The sequence below is a fragment of the Heterodontus francisci genome, chromosome 26, assembly GCF_036365525.1.
Source record: "Heterodontus francisci isolate sHetFra1 chromosome 26, sHetFra1.hap1, whole genome shotgun sequence".
NCBI classification, from domain to species: Eukaryota; Metazoa; Chordata; class Chondrichthyes; order Heterodontiformes; family Heterodontidae; genus Heterodontus; species Heterodontus francisci.
In genome coordinates, this window is record NC_090396.1 from 60,703,238 (window position 1) to 60,717,499 (window position 14,262).

The 14,262-nt window shown below is 44.7% G+C and overlaps 1 protein-coding gene across 1 annotated transcript in view; it reads left to right on the plus strand.

The window, feature by feature from the left end:
* LOC137384384 (dynein axonemal heavy chain 17-like) overlaps positions 1 to 14,262 on the plus strand; it is a 1,056,876-nt gene that overhangs the window by 751,766 nt on the left and 290,848 nt on the right. The window contains exon 54 of the mRNA XM_068058353.1: positions 1,570 to 1,761. Within this exon, the coding sequence (XP_067914454.1) occupies positions 1,570 to 1,761 (192 nt within the window). The remainder of the gene's footprint in view (positions 1 to 1,569; positions 1,762 to 14,262) is intronic.

Sequence of the window (14,262 nt, forward strand, 5' to 3'; positions counted from 1 at the left end):
TTGCCATAGTATTTTGCTTTTGTATTATGTGGTGAACTTATAAGTTTGTCTGCAGGTTGTTGTCAGTAGTGTGAAGATCATCCTATTTCACTATATTTTACATCATTTTTTCTTTATTCCATGAGCTGTAATTTAGTTCCTTTATATTTCTTTCTCTGATTGTACAAATGACGAACATGAGACCTGAGTAATGTAAGATGTGGGTATTTTTTTCTGATTCCACATTATATATGACTTTGATTTGATATTTTCTCTTCATTTTTTTTTCTTCTGACATTAACACTAGTGTCCTCACTTTTTTATTGACAAATAAGGATGTTGTCTTGGTGATACTGGACATCAGCAATGTCCTGCATTCTTAATGCTTGGCATCCCATATTGCTAAGGTAGCCAGTGGGGATTTAATTTTAAAGGCCCCAATCTTCCCACTTTCTAAATCATTGGTGCAACTGTACTTGGAACACTGTGCACAGTTCTGGTGACTATACTACAAAAAGGATATTGCAGCTTTTGAAAAGATACTGAAAAGATCAATAAGTATGATTGAGGAGTTGGGTGATTGGATGATGAGGGGCTATTGTGTAAATTTGGCATGTTCTCATTGGAAAAGAAAAGGTTGACAGTGATATGATTGCTGTTTTAGGAATTTAAAGGCACCAGATAATGTAGACCATGACAAACTATTTTACATTGCCCAGAACAGTAGAACGAGAGATGTGGTCTGTGTTTGATGAGTGGTAATTTCAAAACTAACATGCGGAAATGATATTTCACTGAGAGAATGGCCAATCTACAGAACAGTCTTCCTCGAGAGTCGACGGAAGTAATTAGAATTGATTCAATCAAATGCAAATTAGATGGATTTCTCTCAGAAAAAAACATTTTGGGATACATTACATGAGTAATTTGAGACATGATTTCTGAAGTATAGTATGCTTGGAAGGAGCAAGTGGTTTTGTACACTCGGCTCCCAAAGCACTCCACCACTGAGAGGCAATCTCATTGAAACATATAAGATACTGGGAGGGATTGACAGGATAGTTGCTGAGAAGCTGTTTCCCCTGACTGAAGAGTCTAGAACTAGGGGGGCATAGATTCAGGATAAGGGGGTGGCCATTTTGGATTGCAATTGAGAAATTTCTTCACTCAGAGGGTTTTGTACTCGAGAGCACTGTGGATGCTCAGTAGTTCAGTACATTTAAGACAGAGATTGATAGATTTTTGGATGCTAAGAGAATCAAGGCATAGGGGATAGGGTGGGAATGTGAACATGAGGTAAAAGACGGACATGATCTTACTGAATGGCAGAGCAGGCTCCAAGGGGAGAATGCTTACTCGTGCTCCTATTTTTTATGTTCTGATGTTTGTACCAATATCATTCAATGGAATGATAGATCTGACATATTATTCAGGTGAGCAGTATTTAAATAGTAAAAGCTGCTGATTATTTTCTGTACGTTTTCATTGAACTAAATGGAAAAACATTTGCAATTTCAGCAGGTTATTTATAATTAATCTTTATAGAGTAGCATTTTTAAAGCATGTTTTGTTAAAATTTCATTTTTATAGGTTTTGTTTGAAGACGCAATGGCTCATATCTGTAGAATAAACCGTATCTTAGAATCACCCAGAGGAAATGCACTACTTGTAGGAGTTGGTGGGAGTGGAAAACAAAGCCTGTCTCGGTTATCAGCATACATTAGTGGTTTAAATGTTTTCCAGATCTCACTTAAGAAAGGGTATTCAGTTGCTGACCTCAAGGTACAAATTGCGCTTAATGTATAAAAATATATGTCTTATATTGATATTACACCTTGTCTTTGGTTCCAAATGTGTATTATGGCAGGAAAATAACTTGAGGCAAGATCCAGTGATATGAAGTGAGAAATTTTAAAAGTTAAGGGTGCGTGGATTGGGGTGCAGGAGAATGGTTAAATTTGCTGAAAATGGAGGTGCAGCTAATTCCAATCACCGACTTCCGGGTTTAACTCAGGTGCATTCAAATGCATATACTAGCACCTTCCAGAGAGGCGAGTTACTGATTATAATATTCAAATTAGGATATTTCAACAAGATTTTCGCTGGGATTTTTTAATTACACACGCGCAGATTTACTGGGCTTTTTGAAAGTCGCCGTTGAAAGGAAGGCAAAAAGATTGTACAGCAATTCATGGGGCTAATTAAAAGACACGAATATGGAGCTCAGTAACTTTTCAATGCTCAGTGCCGCCTTACCTTTCATGAAAGAGTTTGGTGAGACTGCTTGTTGTGAGAGGCTAATTTTTACATTTTGGAGGCATTAGAACTCAGAATATCCAAATGGATGGTGTCATCGCTGCCTTAGGTTGGGCTTGGATGAGGAATGAAATGAGCATCAGCAGCAGCAATGGCCTGCTGTGGAGAGACCTGTAGGTGGTCACTGGAACAGGGAGAAACAGATGGATCATGGTCACTACCCAGCTAACAGGGTGTACTGCTAAATCCAAGGGTTTTAAAAGAAGTAACTGCAGAGATAATGGTGGCACTGGTTATGATTTTCCAAAATCCCTTAGATTCTGGAATAGTCCCAGCAGATTGGAAGTTAGTAACTGTAACACTGCTATTCAGGTATGGAAGGAGAGTAAAAACAGGGACGACAAGCCAGTTAGCCTGACATCAGTCGTCAGGAAACTGCTGGAATGTATTACTAAGGAAGTCTTAACAATGCACTGAGAAAATCATTGTATGATCAGAGCCGACATGATTTTACGAAAGGGAAATCATGTTTGACATTAATTAGAGTTTTTTGAGGATGTAACTAACAGGGTAGATAAAGGGAAGCCAGTAGATGCAGTATACTTGGATTTCCAAAAGGCATTTAATAAGGTAACACACAAAAGGCTATTGAGCAATATAAGGGCACATGGAGTTCAGGGTAATGTATTTGTGTGGATAGAAGATTGGTGAATGGACAGAAGCAGAGAATAGGCAAAAACAGTTGGCAGGCAGTAACTAGTGGAGTGCCGCAAGAATCATGCTGGGGCCTCGGCTATTTATAATCTATATTAATGACTAAGACAAAGAGACCGAGAGTAAGGCATCCAAGTTTGCTGACGATACAAAGGTAGGTGGGAATGTAAGCTTTGAAGAGGACACAGACGCTGCAAAAAGATATAGACAGATTAAGTTTTTTTTAAGTTCATTCATGGGGTGTAGGCGTCGCTGGCCAGGCCAGCATTTATTGCCCATCCCTAATTGCCCTTGAGAAGGTGGTGGTGAGCTGCCTTCTTGAACCGCTGCAGTCCATGTGGGGTAGGTACACCCACAGTGCTGTTAGGGAGGGAGTTCCAGGATTTTGACCCAGCGACAGTGAAGGAATGGTGATATAGTTCCAAGTCAGGATGGTGTGTGACTTGGAGGGGAACTTGCAGGTGGTGGTGTTCCCATGTATTTGCTGCCCTTGTCCTTCTAGTTGGTAGAGATCGCGGGTTTGGAAGGTGCTGTCTAAGGAGCCTTGATGCATTGCTGCAGTGCATCTTGTCGATGGTACACACTGCTGCCACTGTGCGTCGGTGGTGGAGGGAGTGAATGTTTGTAGATGGGGTGCCAATCAAGCGGGCTGCTTTATCCTGGATGGTGTCGAGCTTCTTGAGTGTTGTTGGAGCTGCATCCATCCAGGCAAGTGGAAAGTATTCCATCACACTCCTGACTTGTGCCTTGTAGATGGTGGACAGGGTTTGGGTAGTCAGGAGGTGAGTTACTCGCCTCAGGATTCCTAGCCTCTGACCTGCTCTTGTAGCCACGGTATTTATATGGCTACTCCAGTTCAGTTTCTGGTCAATGGTAGCCCCTAGGATGTTGATAGTGGGGCATTCAGCGATGGTAATGCAGTTGAATGTCAAGGGGAGATGGTTAGATTCTCTCTTGTTGGAGATGGTCATTGCCTTGCACTTGTGTGGCGCGAATGTTACTTGCCACTTATCAGCCCAAGCCTGAATATTGTCCAGGTCTTGCTGCATTTCTACACAGACTGCTTCAGTATCTGAGAAGTCACGAATGATGCTGAACATTGTGCAATCATCAGCGAACATCCCCACTTCTGACCTTATGATTGAAGGAAGGTCATTGATGAAGCAGCTGAAGATGGTTGGGCCCAGGACACTACCCTGAGGAACTCCTGCAGTGATGTCCTGGAGCACAGATGATTGACCTCCACAACCACAACCATCTTCCTTTGCGCTCGGTATGACTCCAGCCAGCGGAAGGTTTTCCCCCTGATTCCCATTGACCTCAGTTTTGCGAGGGCTCTTTGATGCCATACTCGGTCAAATGCTGACTTGATGTCAAGGGCAGTCACTCTCACCTCACCTCTTGAGTTCAGCAATTTTGTCCATGTTTGAACCAAGGCTGTAATGAGGTCAGGAGCTGAGTGGCCCTGGCAGAACCCAAACTGAGTGTCACTGAGCAGGTTATTGCTAAGCAAGTGCTGCTTGATGGCACTGTTGATGACACCTTCCATCACTTTACTGATGATTGAGAGTAGGCTGAGGAGGAGGTAGTTGGCTGGGTTGGACTTGTCCTACTTTTTGTGTACAGGACATACCTGTGCAATTTTCCACATTGCAGGGTAGATGCCAGTGTTGTAGCTGTACTGGAACAGCTTGGCTCGGGGCGCGGCAAGTTCTGCAGCACAGGTCTTCAGTACTATTGCCGGAATATTGTCAGGGCCCATAGCTTTTGCAGTATCCAGTGCCTTCAGTCGTTTCTTGATGTCACACGGAGTGAATCGAATTGGCTGAAGTCTGGCATCTGTGATGCTGGAGACTTCAGGAGGAGGCCGAGATGAATCATCAACTCGGCACTTCTAGCTGAAGATTGTTGCAAATGCTTCAGCCTTATCTTTCGCACTGATGTGCTGGGCTCCCCCATCATTGCGGATGGGGATATTTGTGGAGCCACCTGCTCAAGTCAGTTGTTTAATTGTCCACCACCATTCACGGCTGGATGTGGCAGGACTGCAGAGCTTCGATCTGATCTGTTGGTTATGGGATCGCTTAGCTCTATCTATCGCATGCTGCTTATGCAGTTTGAAATGCAAGTAGTCCTGGGTTGTAGCTTCACCAGGTTGACACCTCATTTTGAGGTATGCCTGGTGCTGCTCCTGGCATGCCCTCCTGCACTCTTCATTGAACCAGGGTTGGTCTCCTGGCTTGATGGTAATGGTAGAGTGGGGGATATGCCGGGCCATGAGGTTACAGATTGTGGTTGAGTACAATTCTGCTGCTGCTGATGGCCCACAACGCCTCATGGATGCCCAGTTTTGCATTGCTAGATCTGTTCGAAATCTATCCCATTTAGCACGGCGATAGTGCCACACAACACGATGGACAGTATCCTCAATGTGAAGGCGGGACTTCGTCTCCACAAGGACAGTGCGGTGGTCACTCCTACCAATACTATCATGGACAGAAGCATCTGCGGCAGGCAGATTGGTGATGACAAGGTCCAGTATGTTTTTCCCTCTTGTTGGTTCCCTCACCATCTGCCACAGACCCAGTCTAGCTGCTATATCCTTTAGGACTTGACCAGCTCGGTCAGTAGTGGTGCTACCGAGCCACTCTTGGTGATGGACATTGAAGTCCCCCACCCAGAGTACATTTTGTGCCCTTGCCACCCTCAGTGTTTCCTCCAAGTGGTGTTCAACATGGAGGAGTACTGAGTCATCAGCTGAGGGAGGGCGGTAGGTGGTAATCAGTAGGAGGTTACCTTGCCCATGTTTGACTTGATGCCATGAGACTTCATGGGGTCTGGAGTCGATGTTGAGGACTTCCAGGGCAACTCCCTCCCTACTGTATACCACTGTGCCACCACCTCTGCTGGGTCTGTCCTGCTGGTGGGACAGGACATACCTGGGGATGGTGATGGCAGTGTCTGGGACATTGTCTGTAAGGTATGATTCCGTGAGTATGACTATGTCAAGCTGTTGCTTGACTAGTGTGTATAAGCTGGGGATGTTGGCCTCCTCGAGGACTTCTGTGTTGGAGATATGGTCCTGCCACCTGATGCCAAGTATTCTCTGGAGGCAGCGAAGATGGAATGAATTGAGACGTCGCTTTTGGCTGACATACATTGTCCAGGCCTCGCTGCCATAGAGCAAGGTACTGAGGACACAGGCTTGATACACTCGGACTTTTGTGTTCCGTGTCAGTGCGCCATTTTCCCACACTCTCTTGGCCAGTCTGGACATAGCAGTGGAAGCCTTTCCCATGCGCTTGTTGATTTCTGCATCGAGAGACAGGTTACTGGTGATAGTTGAGCCTCGGTAGATGAACTCTTTAACCACTTCCAGAGCGTGGTCGCCAATATTGATGGATGGAGCATTTCTGACGTCCTGCCCATGATGTTCGTTTTCTTGAGGCTGATGGTTAGGCCAAATTCATTGCAGGCAGCCGCAAACCTGTTGATGAGACTCTGCAGGAACTCTTCAGTGTGAGATGTTAAAGCAGCATCATCTGCAAAGAGGAGTTCCCTGATGAGGACTTTCCGTACTTTGGACTTCGCTCTTAGACGGGCAAGGTTGAACAACCTGCCCCCTGATCTTGTGTGGAGGAAAATTCCTTCTTTAGAAGACTTGAACGCATGTGAAAGCAGCAGGGAGAAGAAAATCCCGAAAAGTGTGGGTGCGAGAACATAGCCCTGTTTCACGCCACTCAACGTATTGGTCCAGAAAACCATCCTGTATACACTCCATGAATTCCTCCTCTGTGGTATTGTGACTAATTTGATTTGCCCAATCTATATGCAGATTAAAGTGACCCATAATTACAGATGTTCCTTTATCGCATGTGTCTCTAATTCCCTGTTTCATGCCATTCCCAACATCACCACTACAGTTTGGGGGTCTATATACAACCCCCACTGACGTTTTTTGCCCCTTAGTTTTTCTCAGCTCTGCCCATACAGATTCCACATCGTCAGAGCTAATATCCTTCCTTGCTATTGCGTTAATTTCCTCTTTAACCAGCAATGCAACTCCACTGTCTTCTACTTTTTGTCTGTCCTTCCTAAATACTGAATGCCCATGGATGTTCATTTTCCATCCCTGGTCACCCTGCAGCCATGTCTCCGTGATCCCGACTATATCATGCCCGTTTACATCTATTTGCGCGATTAATTCATCCACTTTATTGCGAATGCTCTGCGCGTGAAGGCACAAAGCCTTAAGGCTTGACTTTTTAACATTACTTGTCCCCTTCCCACTATTTTTCACTGTGGCCCTGTTTGATTCTGGCCCTTGATTTCTCTGACTATCACTTTTCTTATTCCCCTTACTGTCTTTTGTTCTTGTCTTTGATCCCCCCTCATCTGACTCCTTGCAAAGGTTCCTATCCCCCTGCCATCTTAGTTTAAACCCTCCCCAGAGAGACACAGAGGGAAGCTGAAAGCTTCTCTAAGATGGTGTCAAGCCTGGGACGACGGCAAGAGAGCAGGAAGATTGAGGAGTACTGAAGGGTTGGGGTAGGGAATTGAGAGGGCGCAGTACCTGACAGGGAGAAGTGAAAGGAGGTAAGATGATAGAAGAGGAGAGTCTTGGAGGGTAAAAAGAAAAGTTAAAAAGAAAGCAAAAGTGGAAACAGAATGATGGGTTCAGGACCAGAGCAGAAGCCAAAATGTGCATACAGGTAAATTTGGGGAAGCTCAAGTTACAGAAGCATGGTTACACAATAGGAAGGAGTGATACAGGGAAGTGATCAGAGATGGCCTTTTCATCCTTGGTGAGTTGAATCTCCATCTCAACTCATCATGCTCTCTCTCTTCTGAGTTCACTGCCCACTCGTCTTCCCTAAGTCTCTCTGTCCACATAAACTCCTCAATCCATATTCATGGCCACCCCTTTGACCTTGCCATCTCACATGCTCTTGCTACTCCTATTGTATCACTCACACATAAGGCCCCATTGATCCCTTGATTCTATCTAAATCTATCTATCTCAGCCTTGAATATACTCAGCAATGGAGTACCCCTGGGTTATCAATTCCAAAAATTCACAACCCTCTGAGCAAAGAAATTTCTCCTCATCTCAGTCCTGAATAATTGACTCCTTATCCTGCGACTGTGTCCCCTGGATTCCCCAGTGAAGAGAAGCAACCTCTCAGTGTCTAACCTATCGAGCCCCTTCAGAATCTTGTATGTTTCAAGGAGATCACCCCCCTTTTTCTTCGAAACTGCAGAGTATAGGCCCAATTTACTCAGCCTCCCATCATAGGACAACTCTCTCATACCAGGAACCAATCTAGCGAACCTTCACTGTACCGCCTCCAAAGCAAGTATATCCTGGTATGCAACTACTTTTATTTTTTTTAAATATTTTTTTGAGGATTCACATGTTAGAATTATGGACATTGGTTTATTTGGGAAACTGAAAAGACTCCATGGATGTTTTTTACAAGGGTCACTGAGAGGTCTTGTTTGAAAACAAACCTTTACTGGATATCACCTGCCTTCAGCTTAATAAACAACGGAAACCTTGGTGACTTGGGGGAGATGTTTACAGAGAAGTGACATGTCACAATTTATGAGGGTCAGGAGTTGGTTTTGCTTCTGAGATATTGTCTTGATTCAGTTGGGGTGTGGACAGTGTTGAAAAGCAGTTGGTTTTGTAGCCTGATGAAAAGAAACCCCAAGCTCATCTTTCCGACACGTCCCTAAGAGATCCTGAGAAATCCAAAGTGTCAGCTCCTCTTTCTCTACCTCTTTGAAAAAACCCTGCAAATCCAGAGTGTGATAACTGAAACCCCTGATGCCACATTTCTCCTGGAAAGCCTACCAGACTAATTCTCGACATCTTCAGAACGAACAGGTCCAGAGAAGATCCCAGTGACCCGTTTGCATGTACCCAGACTCCAAACCAAAAGGGACAACTGACATCCTTCCATATCTTCTCTTTTTTTCTTCAAGAATTAGCCAGTATTTGGCCAAAGTATTCCTTTTTGGTCTTCTTTTTTGTAAAAGGCCTCTGCAGAGAGTATTTCCTTTTTTTTCTCTGTGTTTGTGTGTGTGTGTTGTGGGGGGGGGATACTTAAAAAGGGAACTTTCATATTTCAGTCTATGTGTTAATGCTTTGCTTCATTACTGGATAAGTCTTGTTTTTTTATAATAAATTGATAATTTTGTTGTTTATTAAAGAAACCTGATTGATGTATTTTATTCTGGGATCAAGAGTAGAGTATATGATTGACAGTATCGGTAACTGGGTAAACATTTAAAATATATGTTGTGATCTGTGGAGAAGTGGAACAAGAAAAGACAGTGCACTCCTCCCTTTGCGGTCATAACAATCCTTCCTTAGTTATGGAGACCAAAGCTACACACAGTACTCCAGGTGTGGCCCCCAAATCCTGTATAATTGTAGCAAGACTTCCTTATTCGTGTACTCCAATCCCCTTGCAATAAAAGCCAACATGCCATTTACTTACCTAATTGCTTGCTGTACCTGCATGCTAACTTTATCTGTTCCTTGTATCAGTACATCCAAGTCTGTCTGAACATTAATATTTAGAGGTTTCACGCCTTTTAAAAATATTCTGCTTTTCTATTTTTATTACAAAAGTGAATAATCTCACACTTTCCCACATTAAACTCCACCTACCACCTTGCTGCCCACTCACTTAATCTGTCTGTGGGGTAGGCAGTGGCGAAGTGGTATTATCACTGGATTAGTAACCCAGAGACCCAGGGTATTTCTCTGGGGACATGGGTTCGAATCCCACCACAATAGAAGGTGGAATTTGAATTTAATTAATAAATATGGAATTAAAAGCTAGTCTAATGATGGCCATGAAACCAATGTCGATTGTTGTAAAAACCCATCTGGTTCACTAATGCCCTTTAGGGAAGGAAATCTGCTGTCCTTACCTGGTCTGGCCGACATGTGACTCCAGATCCACAGAAATGTGGTTATCTTTACATGCCCTCTGAAATGGCCCAGTAAGCCACTCAGTTGTACCTAACTGCCTCAAAGTCAATAAAAAGGAATGAAACCAGACGGACCACCCGGCATCGACCGAGGCACCGGAAACGACAGCGGCAAAACCAGCCCTGTCGACCCTACAAAGTCCTCCTTACTAACATCTGGGGGCTTGTGCCAAAGTTGGGAGAGCTGTCCCACAGACTACTGAGTCAGCGGCGCTTGAGATGGCTTGGCCATGTGAGCCGCATGGAAGATGGCAGGATCCCCAAAGACACATTGTACAGCGAGCTCGCCACTGGTATCAGACCCACCGGCCGTCCATGTCTCCGCTTTAAAGACGTCTGCAAACGCGACATGAAGTCCTGTGACATTGATCACAAGTCGTGGGAGTCAGTTGCCAGCGTTCGCCAGAACTGGCGGGCAGCCATAAAGGCGGGGCTAAAATGTGGCGAGTCGAAGAGACTTAGCAGTTGGCAGGAAAAAAGACAGAGGCGCAAGGGGAGAGCCAACTGTGTAACAGCCCCGACAAACAAATTTTTCTACAACACCTGTGGAAGAGCCTGTCACTCTAGAATTGGCCTTTATAGCAACTCCAGGCGCTGCTCCACACACCACTGACCACCTCCAGGCGCTTACCCATTGTACCTCGAGATAAGGAGGCCAAAGAAAAAAAAAATGTTGAGGAACCAACTAGAGAACAGGCCATCCTAGACTGGATATTGTGTAATGAGAGAGGAATAATTGACAGTCGAGTTGTGTGAGACCCCTTGAGGATGAGTGACCACAATATGATAGAATTCTTCAGCAAGATGGAGAGTGACATCGTTGATTCTGAGACTAGGGTCATGAATCTTAATAAAGGAAACTACGAAGGTATGAGGCACGAGTTGGCTATGATGGATTGGGAAACGTTACTTAAAGGGATGAAGGTGGATAGGCAATGGCAAACATTCAAAGAGCGCATGGATGAACTGCAACAATCGTTTATTCCTGTCTGGCGCAAAAATAAAATGGGAAAGGTAGCCAAACCATGGCTTACAAGGAAAATTAAAGATAGCATTAGATCCAAGGAAGAGGCATATAAATTTGCCAGAAAAAACAACAGACCTGAGGATTGGGAGCAGTTTAGAATTCAGCAAAGGAGGACCAAGGGATTGATTAAGAAGGGGAAAATAAAGTACAAGAGTAAGGTTGCAGGGAACATAAGAACTGACTGTAAACGTTTCTATAGTCATGTGAAGAGAAAAAGATTGGTGAAGACAAATGTAGGTCCCTTACAGTCAGAAACAGAGGAACCTATTATGGGGAACAAAGAAATGGTTGACCAACTAAATGCATACTTTGGTTCTGTCTTCACAAAGGAGGACACAAATATCATACCAGAAATGTTGGGGAACACAGGGCTTAGTGAGAGGGAGGAACTGAAGGAAATCAGTATTAGTAGAGAAATGGTGTTGGGGAAATTGATGGGATTGAAGGCCGATAAATCCCCAGGGATTTACATCCCAGAGTACTTAAGGACGTGGCCCTAGAAATCGTGGATGCATTGGTGGTCATCTTCCAAGATTCTATAGACTCTGGAATAGTTCCTACAGATTGGAGGGTAGCTAATGTAACCCCACGATTTAAAAAGGGAGGTAGAGAGAAAACGAAATTATAGACCAGTCAGCCTGACGTCAGCAGTGGGGAAAATTCTAGAGTCTATAATCAAAGATTTTATAGCAGAGCACTTGGAGAACAGTGGTAGAATTGGACAGAGTCAGCATGGATCTACGAAAGGGAAATCAAGCTTGACAAATCGTCTAGAATTCTTCTCGGATGTAACTAGTAGAGTTGATGAGGGGGAGCCAGTGGATGTGGTTTATTTGGACGTTCAGAAGGCTTTCAACAAAGCCCCACATAAGAGATCAGTGTATAAAATTAAAGCGTATGGGATTGGGTGTAGTGTATTGCGATGGATAGAAAATTGGTTGGCAGACAGGAAACAAAGAGCAGGGATAAACGGGTCTTTTTCCGAATGGCAGACAGTGACTAGCGGGGTCCCATAGGGCTAGGTGCTGGGACCCCAGCTATTCACAATATATATTAATGATTTAGATGATGGAACTAAATGTAATATATCCAAATTTGCAGATGACACAAAACTGGGTTGGAGGGTGAGTTGTGAGGAGGATGCAGAGAGGCTTCACGGTGATTTGGACAGGTTGAGTGAGTGGGCTAATGCATGGCAGATGCAGTATAATGTGGATAAATGTGAGGTTATCCACTTTGGTAGCAAAAAAAGAAGGCAGATTTTTATCTGAATGGCTATAAACTGAGAAAGGGGAATATGAAATGAGACCTGGGTGTTCTCGTACACCAGTCACTGAAGGTAAGCATGCAGGTGCAACAGGCGGTAAAAAAGGCAAATGGTATGTTGGCCTTCTTAGCGAGAGGATTCGAGGACAGCAGCAGGGATATCTTACTGCAATTATACAGGGCCTTGGTGAGGCCACATCTGGAATATTGTGTGCAGTTTTGGTCTCCTTCTCTGAGGAAGGATGTTCTTGCTAAAGAGGGAGTGCAGCGAAGGTTTACCAGACTGATTCCTGGGATGGCGGGACTGGCGTATGAGGAGAGATTGAGTCGGTTAGGATTATATTCTCTAGAGTTCAGAAGAGTGAGGGGGGATCTCATAGAAACCTATAAAATTCTAACAGGACTTGACCGGGTAGATGCAGGAAGGATGTTCCCGATGGTGGGGGAGTCCAGAACCAGGGGTCATAGTCTAAGGTTGCAGGGTAAACCTTTCAGGACTGAGATGAGGAGAAATTTCTTCGCCCAGAGAGTGGTGAGCCTGTGGAATTTGCTCCCACAGAAAGCAGTTGAGGCCAAAACATTGTATGCTTTCAAGAAGGAGTTAGCTATAGCTCTTGGGGCGAAAGGGATCAAAGGATATGGGGGGAAAGCGGGAACAGGTTACTGAGTTAGATGATCAGCCATGATCAAAATGAACGGCGGAGCAGGCTCGAAGGGCCGAATGGCCTACTTTTTCTCCTATTTTCTATGTTTTCTTGGCATCCTCCAAAGGGCTGATTGAGGCACTCAACACTGGCTCATTGCGAGCAGCAACCCCAATTTCTCCATCCCATTCGCTTGTTGACTTTCCTGCCAAGAGTGCACGCTGGGGGCTAAACCTACCAGTCTCCTTCCTGTCCAACACACCCTTTCCACTGCTGCCCCTGTGAGCTCTGCTCTCACCACCCCTCTTTCCATTGCTGTCCAGAATGTCCGTTTACTTGTGAATAAGGCCCTTGCCATCCATGAACGTATTATGGATGATTTTGTCAGCATCTAGGCCTTAACAGGAACCTGGCTGAGCGGTGATGACACTTTTCCCCTTAAAGAAGCCTCCCTTGCTATATCTCCCACCACTTGTTAAGACCATCACAGTGGCAGTGTGGCACTTATCACCAAATCTCATCTTGGCCTGACCCCCTACAGCTAGAACCATTGAAAAATTATGACACAGAAGGAGGCCATTCAGACCATCGTGTCCGTGCCAGCCAAAAAAACTAGCCATGCAATCTAATCCCACCTTCCAGCACCCATAGCCTTGCAGGTTACAGCACTTCAGGTGCAGGTCCAGGTATCTTTTATATTAGTTGAGGGTTTCTGCCTCCACCACCATTCCTGGCAGTGAATTCCAGACACCCACCACCCTCTGGGTGAAAAGGTTTTTCCTCATGTCCCTTCTAACCCTTCTACCAATCACCTTAAAGCTGTGCCCCCTGGTAATTGACCTCTCCGCTAGGGGAAACAAGTCCTTCCTGTCTACTCTATCTAGGCCCCTCATAATTTTGTACACCTCAATTAAGTCACCCCTCAGCCTCCGCTGCTCCAAGGAAAACAATCCCAGCCTATCCAATCTTTCCTCATAACTGCAACTTTCAAGCCCTGGCAGCATTCTTGTCAATCTCCTCTGTGCTCTCTCCAGAGCAATTATGTCCTTCCTGTAATGTGGTGACCAAAACTGTACACAATACTCCAGCTGTGGCCTAACCAGCATTTTATACAGTTCCAGCATTACATCCCTGCTTTTGTATTCTATACCTCAACCAATAAAGGAAAGCATTCCAGATGCCATCTTCACCACTCTATCCACCTGTCCTGCCATTTTCAGGAACCTGTGGATATACACTCCAAGGTCTCTCACTTCTTCCACCCCTCTCAATATCCTCCTGTTTATTGTGTATTCCCTTGCTTTGTCTGCCCTCCCTAAATGCATTACCCTACACTTCTCTGGATTGAATTCCATTTGCCACTTTTCTTCC